Below are 24,278 nucleotides of genomic sequence, written 5' to 3' on the forward strand. Positions count from 1 at the left end.
GTCATCCCATAGTAAATGATCGTAATCGCTCCTGAGAGAACATGAGTCACGCAAGATCATCTTCCAACGACAGACTTTCCATTAGCCCTTGAGAAACGTGCCTGTCTCAAAGTACAAAGTCAAACTGTATTCGAGATAAACCGTTCTCACACGAACTAACGCTAAATTGAATTCCTATTCTAATCGCGCATCATTTATATCGTTTTCGAGGAGTTTCATCGTGCGCCTGTCAGTTGAAGAGCTCGGAGCCGCGCAGCCAGTCGCCCGGTCCGGTGCGGTCTCCAACATTCTCGCGAACGTTCGCCGTGGGCGCCGTGGCTCGGTCGTTCGTCAGCGACCAGCAGCGAACACTCGAACAGCGGCCGACGGCGGTGGCGGCCTGGCGGCGGCGGCGGCGGCGGCGGCGGCGGCGGCGGTGGTGTGGTGTGGCGGCGGACGGCGGTGCAACGACGGTGGTGCAGCCAAGATGGCGTTCGCCGAGCGGAGTACGCCGTCGGGCAGGAGCGCGTGAGAGGAAAAAAAAAAGGAATGCCGCGGGGTGCCGCGACGACCACCGACGCTTCGCGCGGGGTGCTCGCGTGAAGGTGCGAGGTAACGGCCGACGGGAGTGCGTGCGCTCGGGAGTGCGTGCGCGCGGCCGCACCGGGTTATTCGACGTTAACCTAAAGTGCGGCGGGTGCGCGGGGAATAGCGGGTGCGCGGCGGCGGTGAAGTGACGTGAAGTGCGGAGTGCGGAGCGGAGCGGAGCGGCGCGGCGCGGTGTGGCACGAACTCTCGGCTCGGTTCGGCGCGGACGGCGGACGCGCGCGGGCTCCTCCTCGGCTCCGCCGCCGCTGGCATGGAAGCGACCCGGCCGCGCGGCCGAGCTCGTCGGACGTGAGACGGCGACGGCGACGGCGACGGCGACGGCCAAACCGCTCTTGGCTAGGTACGAGGAACGCGAGAATGCGACGACCGGCCATGGCGTCCGTCGCGCGCGCGTGATCGCCGATCAGGCGGCTGATCGCTGATCGTGAGAACGAGGGAAAGAAGGGAAGGGGAGGGGGAGAGAGAGAGAGAGAGAAATTGAGAGAGGAAAGGAGAGGAGAGAACGTCAGGACGCATCTCACGCATCTACGACGAGAGACGGTGGATAGGGCAGTTAGACTGCACGCCGCGGAAGTACAGTTAGACCCGCGGTGTAAACAGTGTAAACAAACGCTCTGGCCTACCGCCTTTTATTCTCCCATCCTCGCAAGCTTCCCTTTTCCCGCCCCTCGGTGCTCCACGTTCGACTGCCACCGTTGTCACCGTGGAGTGCCGTGGACGTGGATCGTTCTTAGACACGTGCTCGGGGGTCGACTCACGTGTGCGATGTCCTCCTGTGCTCGGAGCTGAATCCACCGTTCAGCGGATAACGTGAGAGATCGAGAATCGAGATCGGTCCTTCGGTGGTGAGCTGTGAGAGATTATTTTGTCGGATAGAAAATTTAGAAAGTTGCGCGTTTCTCTAAACAAATCTGGGGATCTACGAGAGTTTGGCAGATCTTTGTGTTCTCTCTTATGGCGTACAATAGATTTAATGGATGCCGATATCTCTCTAGACAGTCTAGACAGGAAGGGACACTAGAAAGCATCTTTCAAGTTTCCGAAAAGAGCGTCACCACGTGTTAGAATGCTCCGTGAGATTCGGAAGCTTGCTTTGGACGATTTCTGGTATCCCTTGCTGAGCGAAGCGTTTTTCAAACAATGCTAAGTCAGCAGATTTGACATGCTGCATATCATTAAATATTTCATTTTATATAACAAAAGAGTTGAGAATCTGAAATAGTCTTGAAAGTCTGAAACGTATATTCCATCTATAAAGAAATAATTGAAAAAGACAACTATTGAACACGTCAGCTTCTTGTTTAGTTTGTTAAAGGCATTCATTTTTCAAATATATTTTTTTAAATATATTTTGTTTTATATAATAAAAGAATGAGAGTCTGAAATGTATGTTCCCTCTATGAAGAAATAACGAAATAGAGAACTATTGAACACGCCAGCTTCTCGTTTATTAAAATTTATTTTATTAAATTTGTTATAAGTTTGTTATCTTTTTGCAGTAGTTTGTCTCTGACTATCGATTGCATTAGCATATTAATTTTCTACTGTTTGTCTGCAAAGACAACACGCATGACCGAGACTTAACTATTTCAAACGTGTCTTATCTCTTTGTCAACACGTAACAGTTTCCGAATGCGTACATTAAATAAAATAACATAGCGAGAATGTATACATATGTGTGTCGTTACAGGAAGGGAAAGGCGTTTTGAATGACAATTAAACGATGTAGGTGTTAAGCTAATAGATGATTAGTGGTGCGTTTAAACGTGTGAGACATTCCATATCAGTAAGATACACGTTGTGACTTCATGGACGGTGCGCATCATGTCTAATAGTCTAGACAGCTTTCTCACACGCATCGGGGATGTCACAATTGAGCGCGTGACTCCACGCGGTGGCCCCAAGCCCGGTGAAGCGAATGTGATGACCAGTGAAACCGCGACGAGCGCAAACATGAACGCTGAGCCACAGGCGACCAATGACGAGAGCTCGGATGAGTCGAGTGGCGAAACGACGGACGGAGAGCAAGAAAAGAAGCTCGACGCTATGCAATCCGAGGAAATAGAAGAGATACGATCGGAAGGCTCGGGGGACGACATGGATCTGGACGAGACGATCGACTCGCAGATCGGTGTGAGAGTGGAGTCGGAGAGGCAGCAACACCATCCGTCTCCAGAGGACGATGATGAGGAACAAGTTAATATTCTGGATACTTTACCGCTGGAAGGTTTGTCAGAATATACTATAAAATAGCGTGCAATCTCAGCGTTTATTTTGTTTAAAGAAGTTAAGATGCTACATTGATAAAATCGTCTATTAAATCATTTTCTGTACGATAAGTTAATTTTGTGTGGCTCTATATTTAATAATTAAATTAAATTAAATTATTAGAATAATTAATAATTAGTATTTTGGATTATTTTAGATCAATAGAATAGAATTCTATTTTAACTTAGTCTAATTTTATATTTATAATTTAATTTGATTATATAATTGAATTAGTTGAGTTAATAATATATCATAAATTTGGAAATACACTATTTTAAGAATATATGCACATTAATTTTCAGGATAAATTATAAAATAGAAGAACTAAATATTGAATATTGTACTTATCATATTTTTTTCAATATTAAGCTATGTAACAATGTAGCATTATAAACAGTTATTTATGTTGTGAGTATTTATGTTATAAATTATTTAAGTTGTTAGTATTAAAATAATTTTCACCACATTATTATATTTTAATACTTTTTCTCTCTTGTATCAAAAGGAGCGCCTATAGAAGGTCAAGAAGTATCAGAAGCCGATCTGCTAGGAAAACCGATATCGAAGGATTCAGAAGATGAGGAAAGTATGGATAATGACAACGAGAAGACGGATGGACAGTCCACGGGAGAGGAAGGTGACAGTAACAAGAGACACGCCGATTCCGACCATTCCGACAGCGCGAAGAAAAAAGCGAAGAAAGATGATGGTAGTACCGAAGGTAGCACGTCGGAGTGCGAATTGAAGTCGGAGAAAAAGCTGGCCAATATGCGAAGAAATATCCGGGAGGTGATGGACGAAACGCAACTGGACGAAGCCACGTTGTCCGCTCAGAGGCAGGAAATGGAACGTCTCAGACGAGTGCAGGAGCAGCAGAGGATTATTCGCGAGGTGCAGCGTCAGATAGCGATTAACCGGCAGAATAGTAAGGCGCAGACGCGCGTTATCAGTCTCTTGCAGGGCAAGCAGAATCAGGCTGGCACTACTATGATCTCACAGTCGTCTTCCCCGTCGTCGTCATTTCCATCGACGACGTCGCCATCGTCCACTCAGGTTCGTTTGCCAAACACCGTGCTTCTGAAGGTAAACTCTGGCACCGGCACTGGTGCTCAGACCACTCAGGTGACCAGCGGGATGCAAGCGGGACAGATGCAGAGGAGATCGATCGACAGTGGATTGCGTTGGCAGAAAGGCAGAGGCGGCTATCAGGGAGCGCAGACATCTATCTCGCGTGTCCCAAATCGTTCCGGTGGGCCAAATATGTTGCAGCAGAGGATACGCATGATGACACCGTCCGTGAGTATATCGCCGGTGGTGCCTAAAAAGGAACCGATGGACCGTGCGGATTACTATTCCGATTCTGAATTGTCCGACATGGAAGCCGAAGAAGCGTTACGTGAGAAGCAGATGCACGCAACGCGAAAGATACCTGGCGTCGCCAAATACCAGAGACCGCCTAAAGGCAAGGACGTGGTAACAATATCTAGCTCGAGCGAGAGTTCCGACGATGACTGCATAGTTTTGAGCGATCCCAGCGGTGAGGAGGAAACTGACAACGACGACGATCCATCCAATTCGGGGATGCACACCAACGATCGTTATAACGTTCCAGACGAACACGGCCGGGTATTGATCAACGTGGGTCATCCCGAAACCGAGCCAGATGTGTACCTAGCTCCACAGGTTGCCCGTATCATCAAGCCACATCAGATCGGCGGCATACGCTTCCTTTTCGACAACATTATCGAGACGATCGAGAGGTACAAGACCAGCAGTGGCTTTGGCTGTATCCTCGCCCATAGTATGGGCTTAGGCAAGACCCTCCAAGTTGCCAGCTTCTGCGACATTTTTTTTCGATGCACCACTGCCAGGACTGTCCTCTGCATCATGCCCATAAACACGCTTCAAAACTGGCTGGCGGAGTTCAACATGTGGATGCCGTATGAAGATCCCGCCACTACCGTCGAGAAACAGTCCAAGGCGACGAATGTTAAAATGGAGCCGGGAACGGATATAAAGCATGAAGTGAAGGAGGAAAGTTGTGGCAATCAGAGCGACATGTCTAATATGTCGCGGCCTATCAGTACAGAGTCCGCGCACCGTTTTAGTCAGGACGCAACAACAGCTGTCGGTGCGTCGCAACAACCGGTGAACGTCATGCCAGAGAATTCCTACGCGAATCCCCATCACGGTTACGAACAGCGCAACATGATGCCGAATTACATGCAGGATCCTACTATGATGAATAAGAATATGGTCGAGCCTCATGTACCGCATATCCCACCGAATTATCATCAGGGAGAGATGCCGCAGAATTCGATGTACAATGCGAATCCGAACCCGCTTTCCAGCTTCCCTGACTCGATGAAGCCGGATCCGGCAAACTGCCATGGTATGCCGCCCGGGCAGAACATCACGGGACCAAAATTCGGTATGGAGAATCAGGCCACCGGTGTTATGTATCCTGGGATGGAGAATCGGCCACAGGGTGTTCCCATGTATCCCGATATGGAGAATCGAAACGTCGCGACGATGTATCCAGGCATGGGTAATCACCATCTCGGTCCAATGTATTCCAATTACAACAGCATTCCCGGCACTTTTGCGAACTACGGAAGTCAGACGAATCAACAAGAATTAGAACGAGAACCGAAGAAGGAAAACATGTTACCGGGAGGAATGCCGCTTCCAAACCCAGAGGTGAATGTGAAGAAAGAACCGGAGGAGACGATCAAAAAAGAAGAGGGTACATCGACAACGAAGGAGGAATTAGTGGATGAGAAAAAGGAAATGATAGAGAAGGTGAAAACGCCGTACGATGTAGACACGCCAATCGGCATGGAAGTACGCCCGAGGCATTTCGGTTTGCACATTCTGAATGACTCGCATAAAACCATGACCGCGAGAGCGAGAGTGATCCAAGAGTGGCAATCGACCGGCGGTGTTTTGCTAATAGGATACGAATTGTTCAGACAGTTGTCTTTGAAGAAGCCAAATAAAGCAAAGCGGAAACGCGGGCAACCCTACAAAGACACGGTAGATGTAGAAGAGGAGGATAAGAATAAAGGTCTGCTGGACGAAATGCATACGGCTTTGGTGAATCCCGGACCGGACCTGGTAATCTGCGACGAAGGACATCGAATCAAGAACTCACACGCGAGCATCAGCATGGCGTTGAAACAGATGCGCACGAAACGTAGAATCGTATTGACCGGTTATCCATTGCAGAACAATCTACTGGAGTACTGGTGCATGGTGGACTTCGTGAGGCCCAATTATCTCGGTACCAAGAGCGAATTCTGCAATATGTTCGAGAGACCGATACAGAACGGCCAGTGTATCGACTCCACGCCGCAGGATATACGATTGATGCGATATCGCGCGCATGTGTTGCATTCGTTGCTGGAGGGTTTCGTGCAGAGAAGATCCCATTCGGTGTTACAAATGTCATTGCCGCGCAAAGAGGAATACATCCTCCTCGTTAGGATGACGCCTCATCAACGCAAATTATACGATACATTTATGAATCAGGTAGTGAAAACGCGCGCGGTGCCGAATCCGTTGAAAGCTTTTGCTGTGTGCTGTAAGATCTGGAATCATCCGGACATCCTGTATCATTTCCTCCGTAAGCGTCAAGCGAACGAGGAAGACGACTTGGATCTAGAGGAAACAATAGGAGAAAAATCTACGGCGGGTGGCAAGAAACCCAAAGCGCGCCAGCCGAAAGGAGAATCTAAGAAAACTTCGAAGAAGGGCACGACGATAAAGAACAAACCCGCGGCTAGTGTACAACCGAACGCTTCTTCATCGTCATCCACGAACGATAACCCGGAGGCTGAAAATACGAACAACCCTCCGAAACAAAATAATTACACTAATTATAATACGATGCCAGTTTCCAATTCGGAATATTCCAATTCCACAGGGATGCCGCAGGGATCTTATCCTCCTCATGGTTATCAAAACTATCGTTCGAACGATCAAAACACGTACTATAGGAATGATAATAACAATCACGGAGAATATAATCACGGAGAGTTCTATAATAATCAAGGACAACAAAGGTATGGCAATCAACAGTTCCAGTCATATACTCAGACGTCGACAAATTACAATACGTCGCAGGGATACGCCAATCAATCGCAGAACTATATGCAGTCGAACGAGCAGTCCGCGAATCATCCTCAAAGGTACGGCGGTGCGGCGGCTGGATCCGACTTCAGATCGGATCAGAATCAAGGAAACAATTATGAGGCACCCGGGATGTTTCCACGACAGAACTATCCCTATCAAGATCAGCAACGCAATTACACGCCGAATCTAAACCAAGGGCCTAACAATTATCCCCAGGTCCCCAATCAACCTTCCTTCCAGTCTCAGATGCCGAATCAGTCTGCGAATATGCCGATGCAGGATTATTCATACACCGCGAATCAAAATCAAAATTACACGCCGACGCCGGCTCAGGCAAATCCAATGTATCCGCGTAACGACGCGCAACCGCTGCAAAACTCAACGATGGGATATCCGGCATCTCAGCAAGGTCAGCCACCCACGGCTCAAACACAGACTACTGGCTACATGGCGCCGCAACAAAACCAGAATACGTCGTCTGGTCAAAATCGTGACTTCTCGTCGAATCAGCAGAATCAGAATCTAGGTTTGCAGAATCAATCTCATCAATATGCGAGCCAGCAACAGCAACCACAGGGTGTGCCTCTTCAGGGCCAAACACATGGCTATCATACGCAGGTGAATCCGACTCCTCCGCAAACTCCACATGCGTTTAATCAGCAATCGGCTCCGATGCCACAAACTCCATCTCACGGTTACATGCAGCCGAACCAGTCGAATCAAGGGCCCATCTCACAGGGTCCGATGCGCGGCTATACTCCGGCGCCGCAGAGTCAAATGGGTGTAGCGCAAAACCAGCCAAATTACCCGACTAATCAACCCGCGCAGAACGTTAACGCACAGAATCAGACGCATAGGTATCCTCCGGATCAAGCAGGTCAGACGTCGAATCCGCAGAACGCGGTCCACGGTTATAGTCACCATATAGTTCCCCAATCCGCAGCTTCCAATCAAGCGGGACCATATTCTCAACAGAATCAGCCAGGCCCGGCGGTACCGTCGTCGAACCAGGCTCATCCTGGTTATTCGTCAAATCATCCAGGTACAGCCGCGATGCCGCAGAATCCCGCACATCGATACGGAGCCGCGCAGCAAACACAGGTAGCCCAGAATCAACCTATGGCATATCCACCGAATCAGCAACAGCCTAATCAATCTCTGGGTCAGAATGATCAGCTCTATCCTAGGCCGGACACCGCGGTGTCGCAGCAAACGCAGAGTTATGGTCCCGCCGCAAACGAATTTTCGAACGATCGTTCGGGCGCAGGCACCACCGGTAATCCTAGTAACAATTACAGCGCCAATCAACCGCAGACGCAGAACCCCGTTATGCCGAATTATCCGTCGGATGGCTCGCATCAGAACCCGTCGGCGGTCGGGCAGATAAAGGAAGAGCCTTATTATATGCAGCGCAATTATCCGCAGACGTTCCGACCGGATCAGCAATGCAACGATTCGTACTACAGAGATCAGATGAATCCCGGCATGAATCGTTATCCGAACAATTATTTCCCGCCGCAAAATTATCCAAATCAGTCGTACGATTACGCGTCCGGTCATGGCGCGGACATGAATCAGCGGCCCGACGACTCCAAGACTTCGCAGCAGCCCATCGGTGCTCACCCTCCCAGTGCGCCATGTGACAAGAGCAGCAAAGATATGACATCCAGCATCGGTGTACAGAGTCAACCATTGCATCAGAATAATCTCACCGGCGTACCAAGCTACACCGTGGAACCGAATCGCCAGAGTTCGGCAACTCCCGCGCCCAGATCGGTACCGGGAGTTAATCCGGTGCACAGTCCTCGATTGAATCAGAACGAACTATCGAAGGAGGATGAGAGAGAAAAGGAAGATCAAGCAGAGAAGGATAAAGAGGACAAATCCGACGACGAGACTCTCACGAAAGATGAGGAAAAAGATAGCAAGAGCTCTCCTAGCGTGAAGGAAGATCCTGGAATTCCATATGATTGGGTATGTTAATATATTACTATATATCTATTCGCTATTTTAATACGAAAGAATGGAAAAATTTGATTATTTTATAAAACAAAATATAAATTTTAATTTTTGTATTTTTATTAATTAATTAAATAATTTTGTAATACTTAATTCTGTTACAGGCAACAGAGTTGATGAAAGGATATAAACCCGGATTGATAGACGCGTCCGGAAAAATGACGCTCTTCTTTTGCATTCTCGATGAAGCTATTACACTGGGAGATCGCGTACTCGCATTCTCGCAGTCGCTGTTCACATTGAATCTCATAGAAGACTTCTTAGCGCGAAATAGCTTAAAGCATCCGGATGGCCAGACCGACGCGTGGATTAAGAATGTGAATTATTACAGACTTGATGGAAGCACGAGCGCGTTAGAGCGAGAGAAACTGATCAACGAATTCAATAACAATCCGAAGATTCATCTCTTCCTCGTTTCTACGCGAGCCGGTTCGTTGGGTATCAATCTTGTCGGTGCGAATCGCGCGATTGTATTTGATGCTTCCTGGAATCCTTGTCACGATACGCAAGCTGTATGCAGAGTCTACAGATACGGCCAACAAAAACCGTGTTTTGTATATCGATTGGTCACCGATAACTGTCTGGAAAGGAAAATCTACGATCGACAGATCAGTAAACAGGGCATGGCGGACCGCGTGGTCGATCAGTGCAATCCCGATGCACATCTTTCGCTAAAGGAGGCGACGACGTTATCATGGGATTGGGAAGAGGACAGCCAAGTGCAGGATTTCTCGCAGACCAAAGACAGCTACACGGACGAAGTTATGCATTGTGTGTTAGAACGCTATTCCTCGTTGCTTACCAAACAACCGTTTCATCACGAGAGTCTGCTCGTTGATCGGAAGGACAAGAAGCTCAGTCAAGCGGAAAAACGATTGGCTCGTCGCGGCTACGAACTTGAGAAGATGGCAGCTAATTGTTCTAGGCCCAGCTATAATTATGTTCCTGGAAATACAGCCACGCGAGGTATAGTTTATATTCAAGATAGAGACCTTATTATAAGTCTAAAGATAATCATGCTGTGTATATGCACATTGATTATTTATTCCAGCAGGTGGATTACAAATCAGAGCAATTCGCGGTGGCGATGGTGGCACTACGCCGAAACCTGTTGCGTCTGTCAGACCTATGCAACAACGAGGTGCTGAAGGATTAAATCCGCGAGGCGTTACTGGCAGTAGGTGGATTCCGGCGGAAGTATGGCAGAGACAAGGAATGAGTGCGCAAGAAATGACGCTACCTCTAGATGTAGTTATACCGACGAATTCTCCGGACAAAGGTAGTATCGTTCTGAAAGCCGGTCAACGTGTAATGGTGCTGAAGAGTCCAAAAGGCATTTACATGCAGCTTGAATCCGGCAAAATTATAGCAATTCGTACTGCGCTTAAGTTGAATCAACAAAAGCGAGAAGAGGAACCGAAGAAAGGTGAATTTAATTCACCTAATATATTACTAATAATTACTTTTGAGTTCTTTTCAATAATTCAACAGTAATTAGTAATTAGTAATATATTAGTAATAAATTATTTGAAAATATTTTATTATTTAAAAATTTAATATCTTTATCGCAGGTTCCTCGATGATACAGAGGAATTCTAAGTCCGAAGTTGGCTTCCCCTTACGGAATAACTCGGCTATTTCTATAATACCAAAGTCATCCTCGAGTAACCAGACTGGCGGCCGGCCTCTCAATAAACCATCACCGAGCCCGGGTTACAAACCATTCGGCGATAAGGAAATTTCTAAGAGACCCAAACCAGTCGCTACAGCGACAGCCAAACCTTATTTGAGCCAAGTAAACTTGACCAATCAGGTTTCTCTGTCGAGACTACCCAAAGTCAAGCAAGAGCCAATGGATCATTCCACACTTGGTGACAACTCCAACTCGTCCGATGGCCAATTGAGAACCGAGCAACGTGTCGAGGAAGTCAGATTGGAAGACGTAGTGGCAGAAGTGAGCTCGAACACCGAGTATAGTCCCTCTAATCACACCCGCACCACTAATTCGGATACGGATACATCTCTGCCGAAATCCTCCGAGGAAGGCACTCAAGTTTACACGCCTGAGACAGTCTCCCTTGCGCAAGGCGTTCAAACACAACATGACCACTCTGAACCAGAGATGCCGCCAACAGCTGGCAAACAGTGTTCGCCGTCGGAGAAGGAGTCTCCTAAGCCGGACACACTAACAAACTACGGTCGGTCCTTCCACAGTCAAACAGAGAAACGAGAAATTTCCAATGATGATATCATTATTGAGGAAGCGTCTCAAGCGACGTCACAAATGACACCGCAGGTAACACAACAAGTAACACCACAGGTCGCAACGCAGACGCACGCGATTGCTCCTAGTCCGATGCCTTCTCTGTTGACGCCACAACCAGTACCATCAGTTATACCGGTACCATCAACCATGTCAATACCACCAAGCTTATCGATACCGTCAAGTATGCCTCCGAACATACCACCAAGCATGTCGGTACCATCAAACATGCCGGTATCGTCGAGCATACTGCCGAGCATGTCGATATCGTCGAGTATGCCGTCGAGTATGCCATCAAGTATGCCAGTAACATCAAGCATATCGTCGAGCATGCCGATACCATCGAGTATGCCGATATCGTCGAGCATACCGGTATCGTCGAGCATACCGGTATCATCGGGTGTATCGGTACCGTCCGGATCTGCAAGAGGCTCGGAAGCACCTAAAAGTATCGCCGATTCGATCACCAACGCGACATCGACCGCTTCCGTGTGCACTAGCACCAATATTACTTCTCCGAAGAGCACCGAGCCGACTCCGAGTATGCGAGACAACATGATCCAGGGTGATCCGACACCGAGCGTACCCCAGGGATATCCCTACGCTCAATATCCGAGATACTACGACTACAGCGATCCACGATCTCGCTCGCTGTCTAATCCCTATGGCACTTACTTCCCCGGCGTTCCACCTCACACGGCAAATCCCAGCAGTAGACTGCCAGTAGACACGACGAAGCCTCAGCCGGACCTAGGCAAGCCTATGGACGAGAGGAACGTGATGAACGTGCCTACGCCTTACTCTTCTCAAATACCGAGCATTACTGCCAAAACGTTAACGAGCAACACTGCGACGGAGTCTAAGGGTACGGACAGCACGACGGTGACTACTACAGTGGCCTCAGCAAGTAGGGACGAAACGCATATACCTACCGCATTTAGTCATCCCACTAGCACGCGGTATCCAGGACCGTACCCGCCGGCCCCGTACGACCCGTATTCGCAGCATTATCCACCGGCGCCTGGCTCTTCCGCAGCTTATCCTCCAGGTGGTGAGTCTTAAGTCTCATTGTAAAGTAAAACGAGAAGTAAGGTTTTGTCATCTGCTTATATTTCAAGCTTAATTTTGCCAATATCTTTTTTTAGTTCTCTTAAGAAGTTTTCTATGTTTAGAAAATGTGTTAACGTTATTTTGAAAGTTTTATTCAGTTATGTTCATTGACGAGAACATTAACGGTGAAATTAATCTGCAGGAGCACCCGGTTATCCAGCATACGGTGGACCCAGCTACAACACAGATTATGCCCGCATGTACTCGGCGTTCCATGGTCCGCCACCTCCGACGGATCCTTACATGCACAGAGGATATGCACCTCCTTCTTCGCATCCCCCTAATTACTACTCGCCGTTCCCGCATCCTCCGCCGCCCTATCCCAATTATTCGTTCCTGCCGTATCCGAATCCGAATATGTCCAGCGAGCCTCAACCACCCGCTCAGTAGGGAAGCATCGCGGCTAAGGATAATTCTGGGTTAGTGATCGCGAAAAGCAAGAAAACCGTCGCAAAGACTCAAAAAGCCGCGGTTACGAAGCTTAATAGACTGAAGCTGTAAAACGCATCGATGTAAATATTTAGTCAGAAATATTGAGATATTAAGAGGATATTTGATGGCAGGTACGCGAATACTTCGCAATACCGACATGTAAATCGTGAAGGACGAGTGCGATCGCCGTCAACATTGAACCGTGCAATCTGTTGAAATGTTCAGAATATTTTAACTCTCTTGACTTTGTCAACGCCGTTCTTGCGATGCGTTTTTGTTCACTAGTTAATTACAAGAAAATGTACTCGTCAAGCGGTATAAATTACTCCTTTGTTTAATCTTCCAGTTTCATAAAAGCGGCGTCAAGCGAGATTTTTTACGAGTGCTTAGATTATGCAATTTAGATTGCAATACGTTTCATACATAATTGCGTTCCTCGTGACTTTTTCTACTTTTTGTACTTGCGCGCTGTGCTCTTTGTCAGATTAACCTTCTACCAATAACTTCTTGACGTCGGAACTGATGATTTATTGACGCGTATGACTCTGGGAAGATTGAAGGAGGAGTAAATTGTATGTACCATCCGAATGATCGAAGGGAAAGGAGGAGCGCTGTATACTATCGTTTAGCTTCACGCGTTACATTCAATCACTTAGCTCATTTTTGTATATCTTGTATATCATTTTTGTAATTATAACGAAGAGGGGGATGGTCACTACAACGGAACAAAATTCTCGTATCAAGAATGATTAACAATCGTCCATGACGCGTTCCCAATTCATGAAACCCAAGAATTGGAAGTAACAGCATGGCCAAAAGCAGACTTGCACATGAGATTTCAAGTTTATGTCTTTTTCAAGACTCGATTATGATATTAATCAATAACGATGTTCTACGGGTAATAACTTAGAATTTATACGTAAGATTTTATTCTCGTTTAGTTTTTAAATTTTCTTTTTTTACCACGATGCATATCGTTATCTGAAATTCTCTTGATTTTTAAAAGGGAAATGATGTATAAAAAACTTCCATGACAAATTTTTCGCGTTTTTATATTTGATCGACTGATCCCCCTTCATAATAGTACGGCAAGAGTAATGAATATGCAAGCTGTCTAGACATTGAAACTATACTATAAAATGCAGATGAAACTCTTCCGCGCATGAATCTACTGTTCAGTGAGATGCTTTCTTCTATTTCATCATACTTTATACATCATAGCAGTACATGTAATTGTTACGCGATTCTTGTTGATTCGATGCTTCTACCCTGAAATTGTTTCTCTAAAGATCTAATATTATAATATAAAGCTCCGTTTTTCTTGAACCGTGCTTTTTATTTCAGCAATAGGTCTAACAGTTTTAATTTCAATACGAAATTTCGTCTTGCGATACTTTGAGTGGAATGATAATTCTAGATAATAATCTAGATCAGGGATTTTAGAAAGCGATATCAATTAAGTGATAGGTGTTCGAGGTCCCGGTTTAGATGATAATTATATTATTTAAATATTATTAATTATTTAGATAATTTTACTCGAAAGGACAATTTCAGGGCGAGAGCAATGGATCATGCAGAGTTAAGTTTGGTTTGCATTATGCATCACTCTTCCGTAATTTTAAATTTACTCTTTTTTTTTTACAGTGCATATCATATTGTCTATACTCTTTTTCTCAATGAGCACTGAAATCAGTTGCTGCTCTCCGCGGCACCCGTCTACTGAAATATATACTGAAATATATAATTAAAACGCGCGCTGCTATAGAAATCCACGGTAGCCGAACGATATGAGAGAGAAGTCCCAAGTTCCTCTCTTCTCCTTGTCTAGCCCACAGTGTAGTCAAGAGTGGGGAGGATTAAATGGGGAGTAAGGATGAAGTATTGGCCGATTAAGAAGACCAGACAAGGACAGAGTGCTGCTTGAGACATATTGACATGCTCTCTCTCATATCGCACAGGCAGACCTAGCGCGCCTTCCAGTTAGTACATATTTCAGTGCACTCGTCACGCCGCGTCTACATGTCTCTCTCAAAGCATTTTTCACATACATACATTTTAAACGCGTAACACATACGTACATACAGTATTCATGGAACATTTAGCAGCCAGTAAATTACAGTCTACAGCATCCCTAGCGAGTTGTATATGGACTACGTATTATGCTATTAAACGTTACGGTTTCCGAAATAGATAATCTTACAGTAGAGCGTAGGATTGTTGTTAACTAGAAATGTCTTGCGACTTATAAGAAGAGGGAGAGGAAAAAGGGCGCGAGGAACTCGCCCGTCTCTCGGACGCGTAACGTAATTAAGCGTTAAGGGGAGAGCCATGATTTTCAGGAGCGACTCTTCAGACTCGGAACTGTGATATTTTATTATTAATCTCGTGTCGAATTCGCGCTGCACGCTCCTTGCCCGGAATCGAAGTCGCCGACCTTGGTTTCGGCGGGAATTTCGCGGGCGGGCCCCCCCGGCGGTCCCCTCCCGCGACGCTCGGTCGAAATTGTTGCATTTACGTTAGCGTAAGTCAATCGGGTGCACGAGATGGCTAATCCGTTTTTCCAAGTGGGACGCAGAGGCGCGCACGGGTCTATCATGGTGCTCCCTGTATACATTATTATAGACCAGTGGTATTCAACCCCCTTTCGACCCCGGTGTTTCAATCCCGAAAGCATCCCCCTTCGAGTCTTTCGTCCCCTTTAAAGATATATATTTGAAATTTTTTCCTTTCCCCCTGCCACAGAATTTTGTACATTCTTCCGAAGACACGCCCTCGAGGGATCTTTTATAGAACTTTTTTTATTTTCTATAACGTTTTACAGTCTCGTTTAGTACTGCGGCTTTCACCAGTTCCTCGTGCACGGTTTTGTAAGGACGAGGGAGACAACTCCCCGTATAAATTCTCTCGGAACCTTACGGATATGATACAGAAGTATTTGTCCTTTCTTTCTTTTTTTATACACGCATCTTCGTACTTACCAAAGTTCTCTCTTTAGCAGATCGCGCCCGCGGATCCTCCTAGAACGCGAAAGTCTTGGCGCCCCTGCAGGGGGGCACTCCAGGTTGAATACCTCTGATTATAGACGAATTATTCTAGCGAGATAAGCGTTCATGCTGGATATATGATTAGTAATACTATGTCTCCCGTGGCGGGTCTCGGTGTTGTCTGTTTGCCGCGCGATGAGACGCGACGTCCCCCTACATCCCCCTCTTCCCCCCCCACACTCTCCCTCGTTTACTTCGACGTGTCGCGGCCGCACGTTTCGTAGGTTTTAAGTGTACAGGTGTTACATTTTAAGCGCGACGTGTAAAGTAAGCTGTGCAATCCCACGCGAACAGGCGACAGGGAGACCGTCGAATTAATAAAAAAAAAAAGAAAAGAAAGAAACGCGAGAGAGCCGCGAGCCCCGTATCCCGTTGTTCTGAAAGCGGTCGCGGGGTTCCAAATATCCGAGATTCGCGGGATCGTCGCCGTCACCGCCACGACCCACCCTCCCTCTCCCCCGGGCGTCCGGATGCGGCTTTGTCGAGTTCTGTTTTCGTGTAACATAAAAATCATCCTCGACGTCGCCGTCAGACCGGAAGTCACGCGGCCGCGGTGAAGGCGACGGCCCTTCGCGAGTCCCGTTCGCGTAAACGAAAATCGCATTCGATGTTGTTTAAAGGGTTGAATGGGGGTGCGAGCTCGGTTCGCGAAATCGGCGGCTCGGTTTACTCTCGCAAACGTTTAACGATATAACGCGGTGACGATCTTAATCGATCTTTAGCTTATCGTTACGTATAATTTGTATAATTCATTATATAATTCGTTATATGATTTATTATATATAATTATATCATTTGTAGTAAGATAAAAACGCGAGGAAAGCGATACGGGCAGTTCACTTTCGAGAATCGAACTTGCGCCACTCTCAGAACAAGCGGCTCATATATCTGCAGAAGGAAAGCAATTATTTCATCTCTGTTATAGCTTTTTTTGCCATTACATACTCTTGTACATACCCATTATTTACATTTCATACTTTATTTATTATTATACATTAGCCATTATTATCGCTTTTTTTCGATGTCAGAGTATTATCCTTGTGTAAAATAAATTGTTTACACTGATGAGAATATTGTTTTGCTCATACTACATTGTTGCGCAGACCGAGAGAGAAAGAGAGAGAGCGAGAGAAGAATGAGAGCCTATGTATATTTGTTTTTTTTTTACAACATTCAACGTCACATTTCAAAATGAGAATAAGCTCGCAGGCCCGCGTTTTCGCCGCGTTTTTAACGCAAAAAGCGGCCGATCTGATTTCAAGAACAGAGGCTATTTTTGTCGAGCAAATCTCTTGAGAAGCTTACAGACACAAAATCGTCCAGCAGACAATAAACGAATCTCACTATCGTTTTTACAAGAAGTCTCATTGTCAGAAACCGTAGGACTTCGGAAATTAAAGTTTCGAAGTATCGAAGGCTCGGGTTTTCGTGGCGCGCTACGCTTCGGGATATCTGAAGGAAAATGCAAAAAGGTTTCGACGATTCGACAAATCTACGATTTAATTGTGCGGTGACGCGAAAATCTGGAAGGAGCGTCTCAGACGGCCGCTTTCAGCGTGCGGCGAAAGCATGCGCCGCGACGCACGTGTAAAATGCTTATTGTTAGTATCGTAAGGAATGATTTGTGCGGAGTCGACATTGTGGGATTATCAAGCGAGTAAATTCGTCTGATCAGCGCGAGAGATCCGTCTTTCAGTCCGAAATTCTGCGTCGACGTGACAAGATTTTTTTTCGCGACGCATCACGCTCTTCGTCTGTGTACGCTTCAGGATGACTAAATGCATGTTACACGCAGGCTGGGTTTATTAAAAAGTTATAATAAATTTGCCAGCGGAGGATTAGCAACGCTCTCGTGTCGCCGTTTCCTTTTCTTCGTTTTGCTCTTTTAACGGAGCTTCGCGTTCCTATTGTAATTTTTTCTATAAACCACGTTCTAGCGTATGAGACAAGATGAAATGATTAATTAATGAAATAAAAGTATTCGGATATTAAACGGGCCTGTTTCCCGTGAAACAAAAATCGTATAAATTTTTATTTTGTTCCGTTTTGAGAAGCACTACTCTCTTGTGGGATATAATCTTCTTTAAATAAGTAGTTGAATTTAGAAATGATTTATATGTGATACTTACAGAGAGTTACAATGATTTTCATTGCAATATTATGTTTAACTGTCGACAGCAAGATTTACTATTGTAGTAAATGCAAATAAATGTAATTAGATATTTTTTATAAAGTAAGTCCAAGAGTAAGTTTTATTTTTTAATATTAAAATGCACATAAAATAGAGTGAAATAGTATGTAATTATTATTTCTAATTTCATTCTTATTTGAAAACGTGTAGCTCTTTGTTTAAACAAAAGAATTATACATATGCTCTATATAGGGCACTACAGAACACAGTAATTAGCTAAATAAATTTCTTTTATCTAATTGCTTCTTTCGGAAAGATAATGAACCAGAGGTTGAGATCAGGTGCAGAAAAGGCTTGTTACGTTGTTGTTGATATTAATCATAAAATGTACAGTAGGTGGCGTTTGCAACAATTACTTTGTATCATATTCATCAGCGAGACGAAAAGAGATAAATAATTAAATCAAACAAAATGCACAGATAGTGAATAAAATATGTAATTAATAAAAGCAACGCCGATTGCCATAAAGTTCACTTTCCCGTTTAAAAAACCATTTACTTCCCACATTTAAAGAGAAATTGTCCACCGATATACAAATATCCGAGATAATTAGCTTATAATGCAGTATTAAATTCATGATTATCGTATGTTTCATAAATAAGCATATTTACGATGCAATAATGTCACATAATTATTATTTTAATATATTTACAACCTCATGCATGAATGATCCAACCACAGATGATTACGATAAAAGTACAGTTTTAAATAAAATTAATATTATATTACGAGCTAACCGTCTAAATTTTAATAGTCACGCGAATAAGATCATCAGTCTTTAATAGCATCTCGTCGATGATAGCATTTTATTGAAGCAGTACCAATTTCAATTTCCCGCGCGAAAGCGGCTGTTAGGAGCGTACGAATTCGGGCGCGGTGCCTCGGATAACCTAAAAAAGTCACGATACGGGACCGCATGGCTCGCGCAGTGATTGTAGTGAACGCGTGAAGGTACATCGCGCAATCACTTCCGTGGCGAATGCGGCTTCTCAGGCGCGGTTTGCATCATATCGCGCGTAGGGTTGCGGCGCACCGCGTGTCCAGCGACGTTCCGCTCGCGAGGCCACCTGTCAGAGGCGTCGCGGCTACCGTCAGTCTTCTCGATTTCAGCCGGTGGGGCACCAGGAAGGCGAACAGGAACCTGAAGATCGCCCTCCTGTTCGACATGACGGATCCTAAGGTCGAGGAAGCCCTGGCGCCGCTCCGGGCGAGCGTCAAGGAACAAGTGAGTGCCATATGGATGCAAAATAGGAACTACGTGCCTTGGCAGGGCTTTCTAGTATTGTCGATATCAATCCTTAGCAATTCTTAGCAACACTTTGGTCGGAGATGATTCTTTGAACATTAAAAAATTTCATATGATAGATAATAAGTATCAATATCGACATAAATGTACAGATCAGTTACTCAATTCCTTTGAGAATTGCAGAAACATATTCTGAAACAAAGGGATCTGTTGTTTACTTAATTATTAATGATTAGTAAGGCCAAAATGTATTATATATTATTGTATGTAGCAAATCTTTTATGTACAATTATTAATACCAATTATTAATACATATTTTTGAAGAATTTGTGTTGCATGACAGAATACTTTTTTACCACTATAGTATATTGAACTATTATATTTTAGTATCATTTTCTTATATTTAATATAACATGATCATTTTTTCGTGAGATGTAACTACGTGTTCTTTGTAGGGTGACTATGTGCGGAAGCTGAAATCTGATGGCGCTCCAGAATTGGACATCAAGAAAGCTGTGGCGGAACTAAAGCTGCGCAAAAAGATACTCGAAGACAAAGAGCTGTCTCTAACTTCCAACAATATAACGTTCGACAGGGCAAGGATGGAGGATCTCTTGAAGCGTAGATTCTTCTTAGATCAGTCTTTCGCGATTTACGGTGGTATTACCGGTCAGTATGACTTCGGACCCATGGGTTGTTCGTTGAAGACAAATCTGATAAACGCCTGGAGAAATTTCTTCGTACTGGAGGAACAGATGCTGGAAGTCGATTGCTCCATTTTGACGCCCGAGCCGGTTCTGAAGGCATCCGGCCACGTGGAACGGTTCGCCGATCTGATGGTGAAGGACTTGAAGACCGGCGAATGCTTCCGGCTGGATCACTTGATCAAAGCGCACTTGGAGAAGATAATCTGCGACAAGAAAACGAGCGAGAAGACGCGCGAGGAATGCAGAGATATCATCATCAAGCTGGACGGTATGACGAAGGACGAGATGGCTGCAGTGTTGTCAAAATATAATATGAAATCGCCGATTTCCGGCAACGACTTAACGGAACCGATAGAATTCAACTTGATGTTCGGCACTCAAATCGGACCAACGGGACTCGTCAAGGGCTTCTTGAGACCAGAAACGGCGCAAGGTATCTTCGTGAATTTCAAGCGATTGCTGGCGTTTAATCAGGAACGATTGCCGTTTGCCGCGGCGCAGATCGGCAACGCCTTCAGGAATGAGATCTCGCCGCGATCCGGACTCATACGCGTGCGAGAGTTCACCATGGCGGAGATCGAGCACTTCTGCGACCCGAATAACAAGAGTCATCCTAAATTCGAGACAGTCAAAGACATAAATATGCTATTGTACTCGGCTTGCAATCAGATGGACGGCAAGAGCGCGCAACGCCTCACCATAGGCGAGGCCGTTTCGTCCGGCCTGGTGGCGAACGAGACGCTGGGTTATTTTATGGCGAGAATCCATCAGTTCCTACTAAAAGTCGGCGTCGACCCGAACCGCCTGCGTTTCCGTCAGCACATGGGTAACGAAATGGCGCATTACGCCCGCGACTGTTGGGACGCCGAGTGTCTGACATCCTACGGATGGATTGAGTGCGTAGGATGCGCCGATCGGTCCGCCTATGACTTGACGCAGCATACCAAGGCCACTGGCGTGAAATTAGTGGCCGAGAAGAAACTACCCGCTCCGAAAACGGTGGATGTGTGCGAGATCATACCAAACAAGGTGTTGATCGGTAAAACGTTCAAGAAGGATAGCAAGGTTGTGCAAGATGCACTAGCAGCATTAGGCGAGAAGGAGATTGTGTCCTTAGAGAAAGTTCTCAGCGAGAATGGAGAATACGAGCTGACACTGCCCAACGACGCCGTCGTGAAGATCACCAGAGACATGATAGAGGTAAAGCGTTACCAGAAGACCGTTCACGTGGAAGAGATTATACCATCGGTGATCGAGCCTTCCTTCGGCATCGGTCGCATTATGTATGCCCTGTTCGAACATAATTTCAAGGCGAGAGAAGGTGACGAGAAGAGAACGTATTTCGCCCTACCGCCAGTAGTAGCGCCGTTGAAATGTTCGGTGTTACCGCTCAGTGGTAATGACGAATTTGTGCCGTTTGTAAGGAAATTGTGTAAGTAAAACATAATACATATATAGATATGAGTCTAATTGTTATATTGTTCTGAAGTTTTAATATTAGACAACATGTTCTTCTTCCTTTGATCTGTAATCTTTATAGTTAAAAGCATAGATAAATATATCTAGATCTCAAACTTTTGGTAGTTAAAAGTATAGATAAAAGTAGTTAAAAGCATAGATAAATATATCATAGATCTGAAACTTTTGGTATGTAGCAAAGCAAAGCTAAGTATATTAATGTTTTACAGCGCAAGATCTTACGAGAGCGGATGTCTCGCATAAAGTGGATGATTCTTCCGGTAGCATAGGACGCAGATATGCTCGTACTGACGAAATAGCGATACCGTTCGGTATTACCATCGATTTCGACACTTTGAAGACACCGCACAGTGCAACACTTAGAGACAGAGACAGCATGGGGCAAGTCCGGATAAACGTATGTATATTTTTTCAATATATCTGTACAAAAATTTGCATGAAACTTGTATTATATATGTATAAATTTTAATTAGACAAATTTAATAAAACTATTGATAGACATAAAGAAAATAATTTTTCATTTTTTCATTGCCCGAACATAATTCAATTTTTAATTATAGTTGGACGAGTTGCCTGGCGTTGTGAGGGATCTTTCCTATGGAAGGACAACTTGGGAAGAAGTGGAGACAAAGTATCCCAAGTTTGAACAACAAGAATCAACAGAACCATAGGAAACTTACAATTAGATAGGTTCGGGAATAATTTATTTGTACTATATAGAACTGTATTTTGAATGGCGTATATACAAAGTTTTTATATATTCAGCATATCGAGGTGCCTATCAGAAAATATACCGTTAATTTTTCATAGATTCCAATCAAGTATTCATTAGTCAGGAGATTCGATATTATTAAATTCTCTACAAATTCTGGAAATTTACATAATATGTATTTATGTACTTATTCAAAAAGCAACGTAACAACGTAAACTTTGAGAATCCGCAAGTGATATTTTGCATTGTTAACAATTGATAGAATCTGTTAATCTTCACCTCTTCGATTTATTGGTGTTACCAGTTACTCGCATTTTTTGAAAGCATTTACTTATTTAAAAGTTTTTATAAACGCTGTGTAAAAAATATAGATCTGTTCCTTTATGATTTCATCTCATTTCAATATCCTATAATTCTCATTAAATTAATAACATTCATTAATGAGGAAGAAGATAAAGGACAAAGTTAAATATAATATTAACAAAATGCATTTTATATTATATTTCATTAATATTCTTAATTATTGTGTCTAAAATTGAGTAATTTATGTTAAATTATGATTTCCATTTTCTCAAATATCTTTTTTATATGTGTATGACATTTTATATACGAATTAAACACAATTTAGAGTAAGAACAAAAGAATCGAGGGGTATTGAATAGCCGTACTATATAGAATACAAAATAGATATACATAATTTATACGAAAAATATTGAAACAGAAAACAATAATTAGTTCACGTAGTAAAGCAAATTAAATTTTGTTTCCAAATATAATTATTAATTATTAATTACTAGACATCGCATTTTTTATATGCAGATTGGTGAAAAAGAGCAATTAATAACTAAGATTTTGTTATTTATAATATTCAACATATTTATACCTAACATATGTTGCGGTAGAAATATGATTGATATTATAAATAACATGATCTTAGTTATTAATTGCTCTTGTCCACCAGTCTGCATATAAAAAATCCGATGTCTATTAATTACAATTGAAAAAAGAAGTACTTTGCTTTACTACGTGAACTTTGGCCAAATACATATCGGCTGGCCTGCGCCGCCTGCGCGAGAACCAATCAGCGCGTTCGAGTCACATTCGAATGTATCGCACGACGCACAGTAATGTTGGTAAGTACGGACTACGGTATGATGGACGGGGGATGAGACGCGCCGGACGCGCGCGAGAAATTGTCCGTGAAATATCAACGCGGAAATTCGGTTTACGTGTATAATCGAGTACTTCGACATTGAAATCACGACGTGCAGCGTATTGCGAGTGAAAGTACGTAAGTATTTTTCGGCCAGCTTCGATAATCGACGGAATGTAATTAATTTCGCATATATGTGAATTCTGTAGATGCAAGGGGAGAATACGACAGGACGCCATAATGAGATTGAGGTCTTGAGGTGAGTGAATAAGCGATATTAAGTGCTATATTAATAATAAAAGGGAATTAAGAAGTAAATAGCGTATATGGACGGAATACGATGAACATCATTATTCACAATTATGTTGAAAATAAACACAAGATCCGGCATATGGCGTGTATCGCGAGTTGAAACGTATTTTCCGAATATCGTCGACAATTTACACGAAGGTAATCGTGCGTCCGGATTCGTGATTCTACAAAAGTATTAGCGCCGGTAAAAGACTGGAGTTAGTGGTGTGACGTTTTGCTCCGCAAAGTTCGTCACATTTGTATTATTCAGTGTTCAATCTCGTTCAATATCATGGATCGATTTCCGTAATTAATGCGGACAATATGGCGGTTGAGAGGCGTGCAAAAAATCGTCCGTGAAATGTCTACGCGCGGAGTCGGGGGAGAAATGTAATCGAGCTAGAGAAATGTAATCGAGTGGTCATGACTATGAAATTACGGCATATGGCGTGTCGCGAATGGAAACGTATTAATATTTTCCGAATATCGTCGACAATTCATGCGTAGAACCTAATGCGTTTGATTCTACCGAAGTATCAGCGCCCGCGTCGCGCGGTAAAAGACCGGAGCCAGTGGTGTGACGTCATGCTCCGCGAAGGGCGCGAAGTTTGCCGCACTTGTGTCATTCAGTGCAGCGCTCA

The 24,278-nt window shown here is 44.4% G+C and overlaps 2 protein-coding genes across 6 annotated transcripts; both read left to right on the top strand.

Annotated features, from left to right (window-relative positions):
- The first annotated feature begins 44 nt into the window (after positions 1 to 44).
- On the top strand, positions 45 to 18,522 carry LOC139773394 (uncharacterized). Of its 5 annotated transcripts, none has more exons than XM_071707825.1 (7): positions 45 to 1,433; positions 2,279 to 2,815; positions 3,362 to 8,964; positions 9,114 to 9,975; positions 10,061 to 10,435; positions 10,581 to 12,320; positions 12,525 to 18,522. In XM_071707825.1, the coding sequence occupies exons 2-7, from the start codon at positions 2,413 to 2,415 to the stop codon at positions 12,770 to 12,772; spliced, it is 9,231 nt and encodes a 3,076-aa protein (XP_071563926.1). In that variant the 5' UTR covers positions 45 to 1,433; positions 2,279 to 2,412; the 3' UTR covers positions 12,773 to 18,522. The 5 variants fall into 5 exon arrangements, with proteins under 5 accessions (XP_071563926.1, XP_071563923.1, XP_071563922.1 ...); XM_071707822.1 differs by having other exon boundaries at positions 46 to 1,440; positions 10,581 to 12,323; XM_071707821.1 differs by having other exon boundaries at positions 46 to 1,433; positions 10,581 to 12,323.
- Positions 18,523 to 18,947: 425 nt separating this feature from the next.
- On the top strand, positions 18,948 to 22,577 carry Glyrs (glycine--tRNA ligase). The gene is made up of 4 exons (XM_071707826.1): positions 18,948 to 19,274; positions 19,751 to 21,434; positions 21,691 to 21,878; positions 22,042 to 22,577. The coding sequence occupies exons 1-4, from the start codon at positions 19,029 to 19,031 to the stop codon at positions 22,150 to 22,152; spliced, it is 2,229 nt and encodes a 742-aa protein (XP_071563927.1). The 5' UTR covers positions 18,948 to 19,028; the 3' UTR covers positions 22,153 to 22,577.
- The last annotated feature ends 1,701 nt before the right edge of the window (positions 22,578 to 24,278 follow it).

The sequence above is a fragment of the Temnothorax nylanderi genome, unplaced genomic scaffold (assembly GCF_030848795.1).
Source record: "Temnothorax nylanderi isolate EJ_2023f unplaced genomic scaffold, tnyl_v1.0 TNYL_tig0061_pilon, whole genome shotgun sequence".
NCBI lineage: Eukaryota > Metazoa > Arthropoda > Insecta > Hymenoptera > Formicidae > Temnothorax > Temnothorax nylanderi.

Bases quoted from the DNA above. Each gene is read 5' to 3' on its own strand.
- LOC139773394 (XM_071707822.1), top strand. From the start codon at position 2,413: ATGTCTAATAGTCTAGACAGCTTTCTCACACGCATCGGGGATGTCACA. The intron at 9,976-10,060 runs GTATAGTTTATA...TATTTATTCCAG, and splicing joins TGGAAATACAGCCACGCGAG to CAGGTGGATTACAAATCAGA. The intron at 12,324-12,524 runs GTGAGTCTTAAG...ATTAATCTGCAG, and splicing joins CGCAGCTTATCCTCCAGGTG to GAGCACCCGGTTATCCAGCA.
- Glyrs (XM_071707826.1), top strand. From the start codon at position 19,029: ATGCGGCTTCTCAGGCGCGGTTTGCATCATATCGCGCGTAGGGTTGCG. The intron at 19,275-19,750 runs GTGAGTGCCATA...TGTTCTTTGTAG, and splicing joins GGGCGAGCGTCAAGGAACAA to GGTGACTATGTGCGGAAGCT. The intron at 21,879-22,041 runs GTATGTATATTT...TTTTAATTATAG, and splicing joins TGGGGCAAGTCCGGATAAAC to TTGGACGAGTTGCCTGGCGT.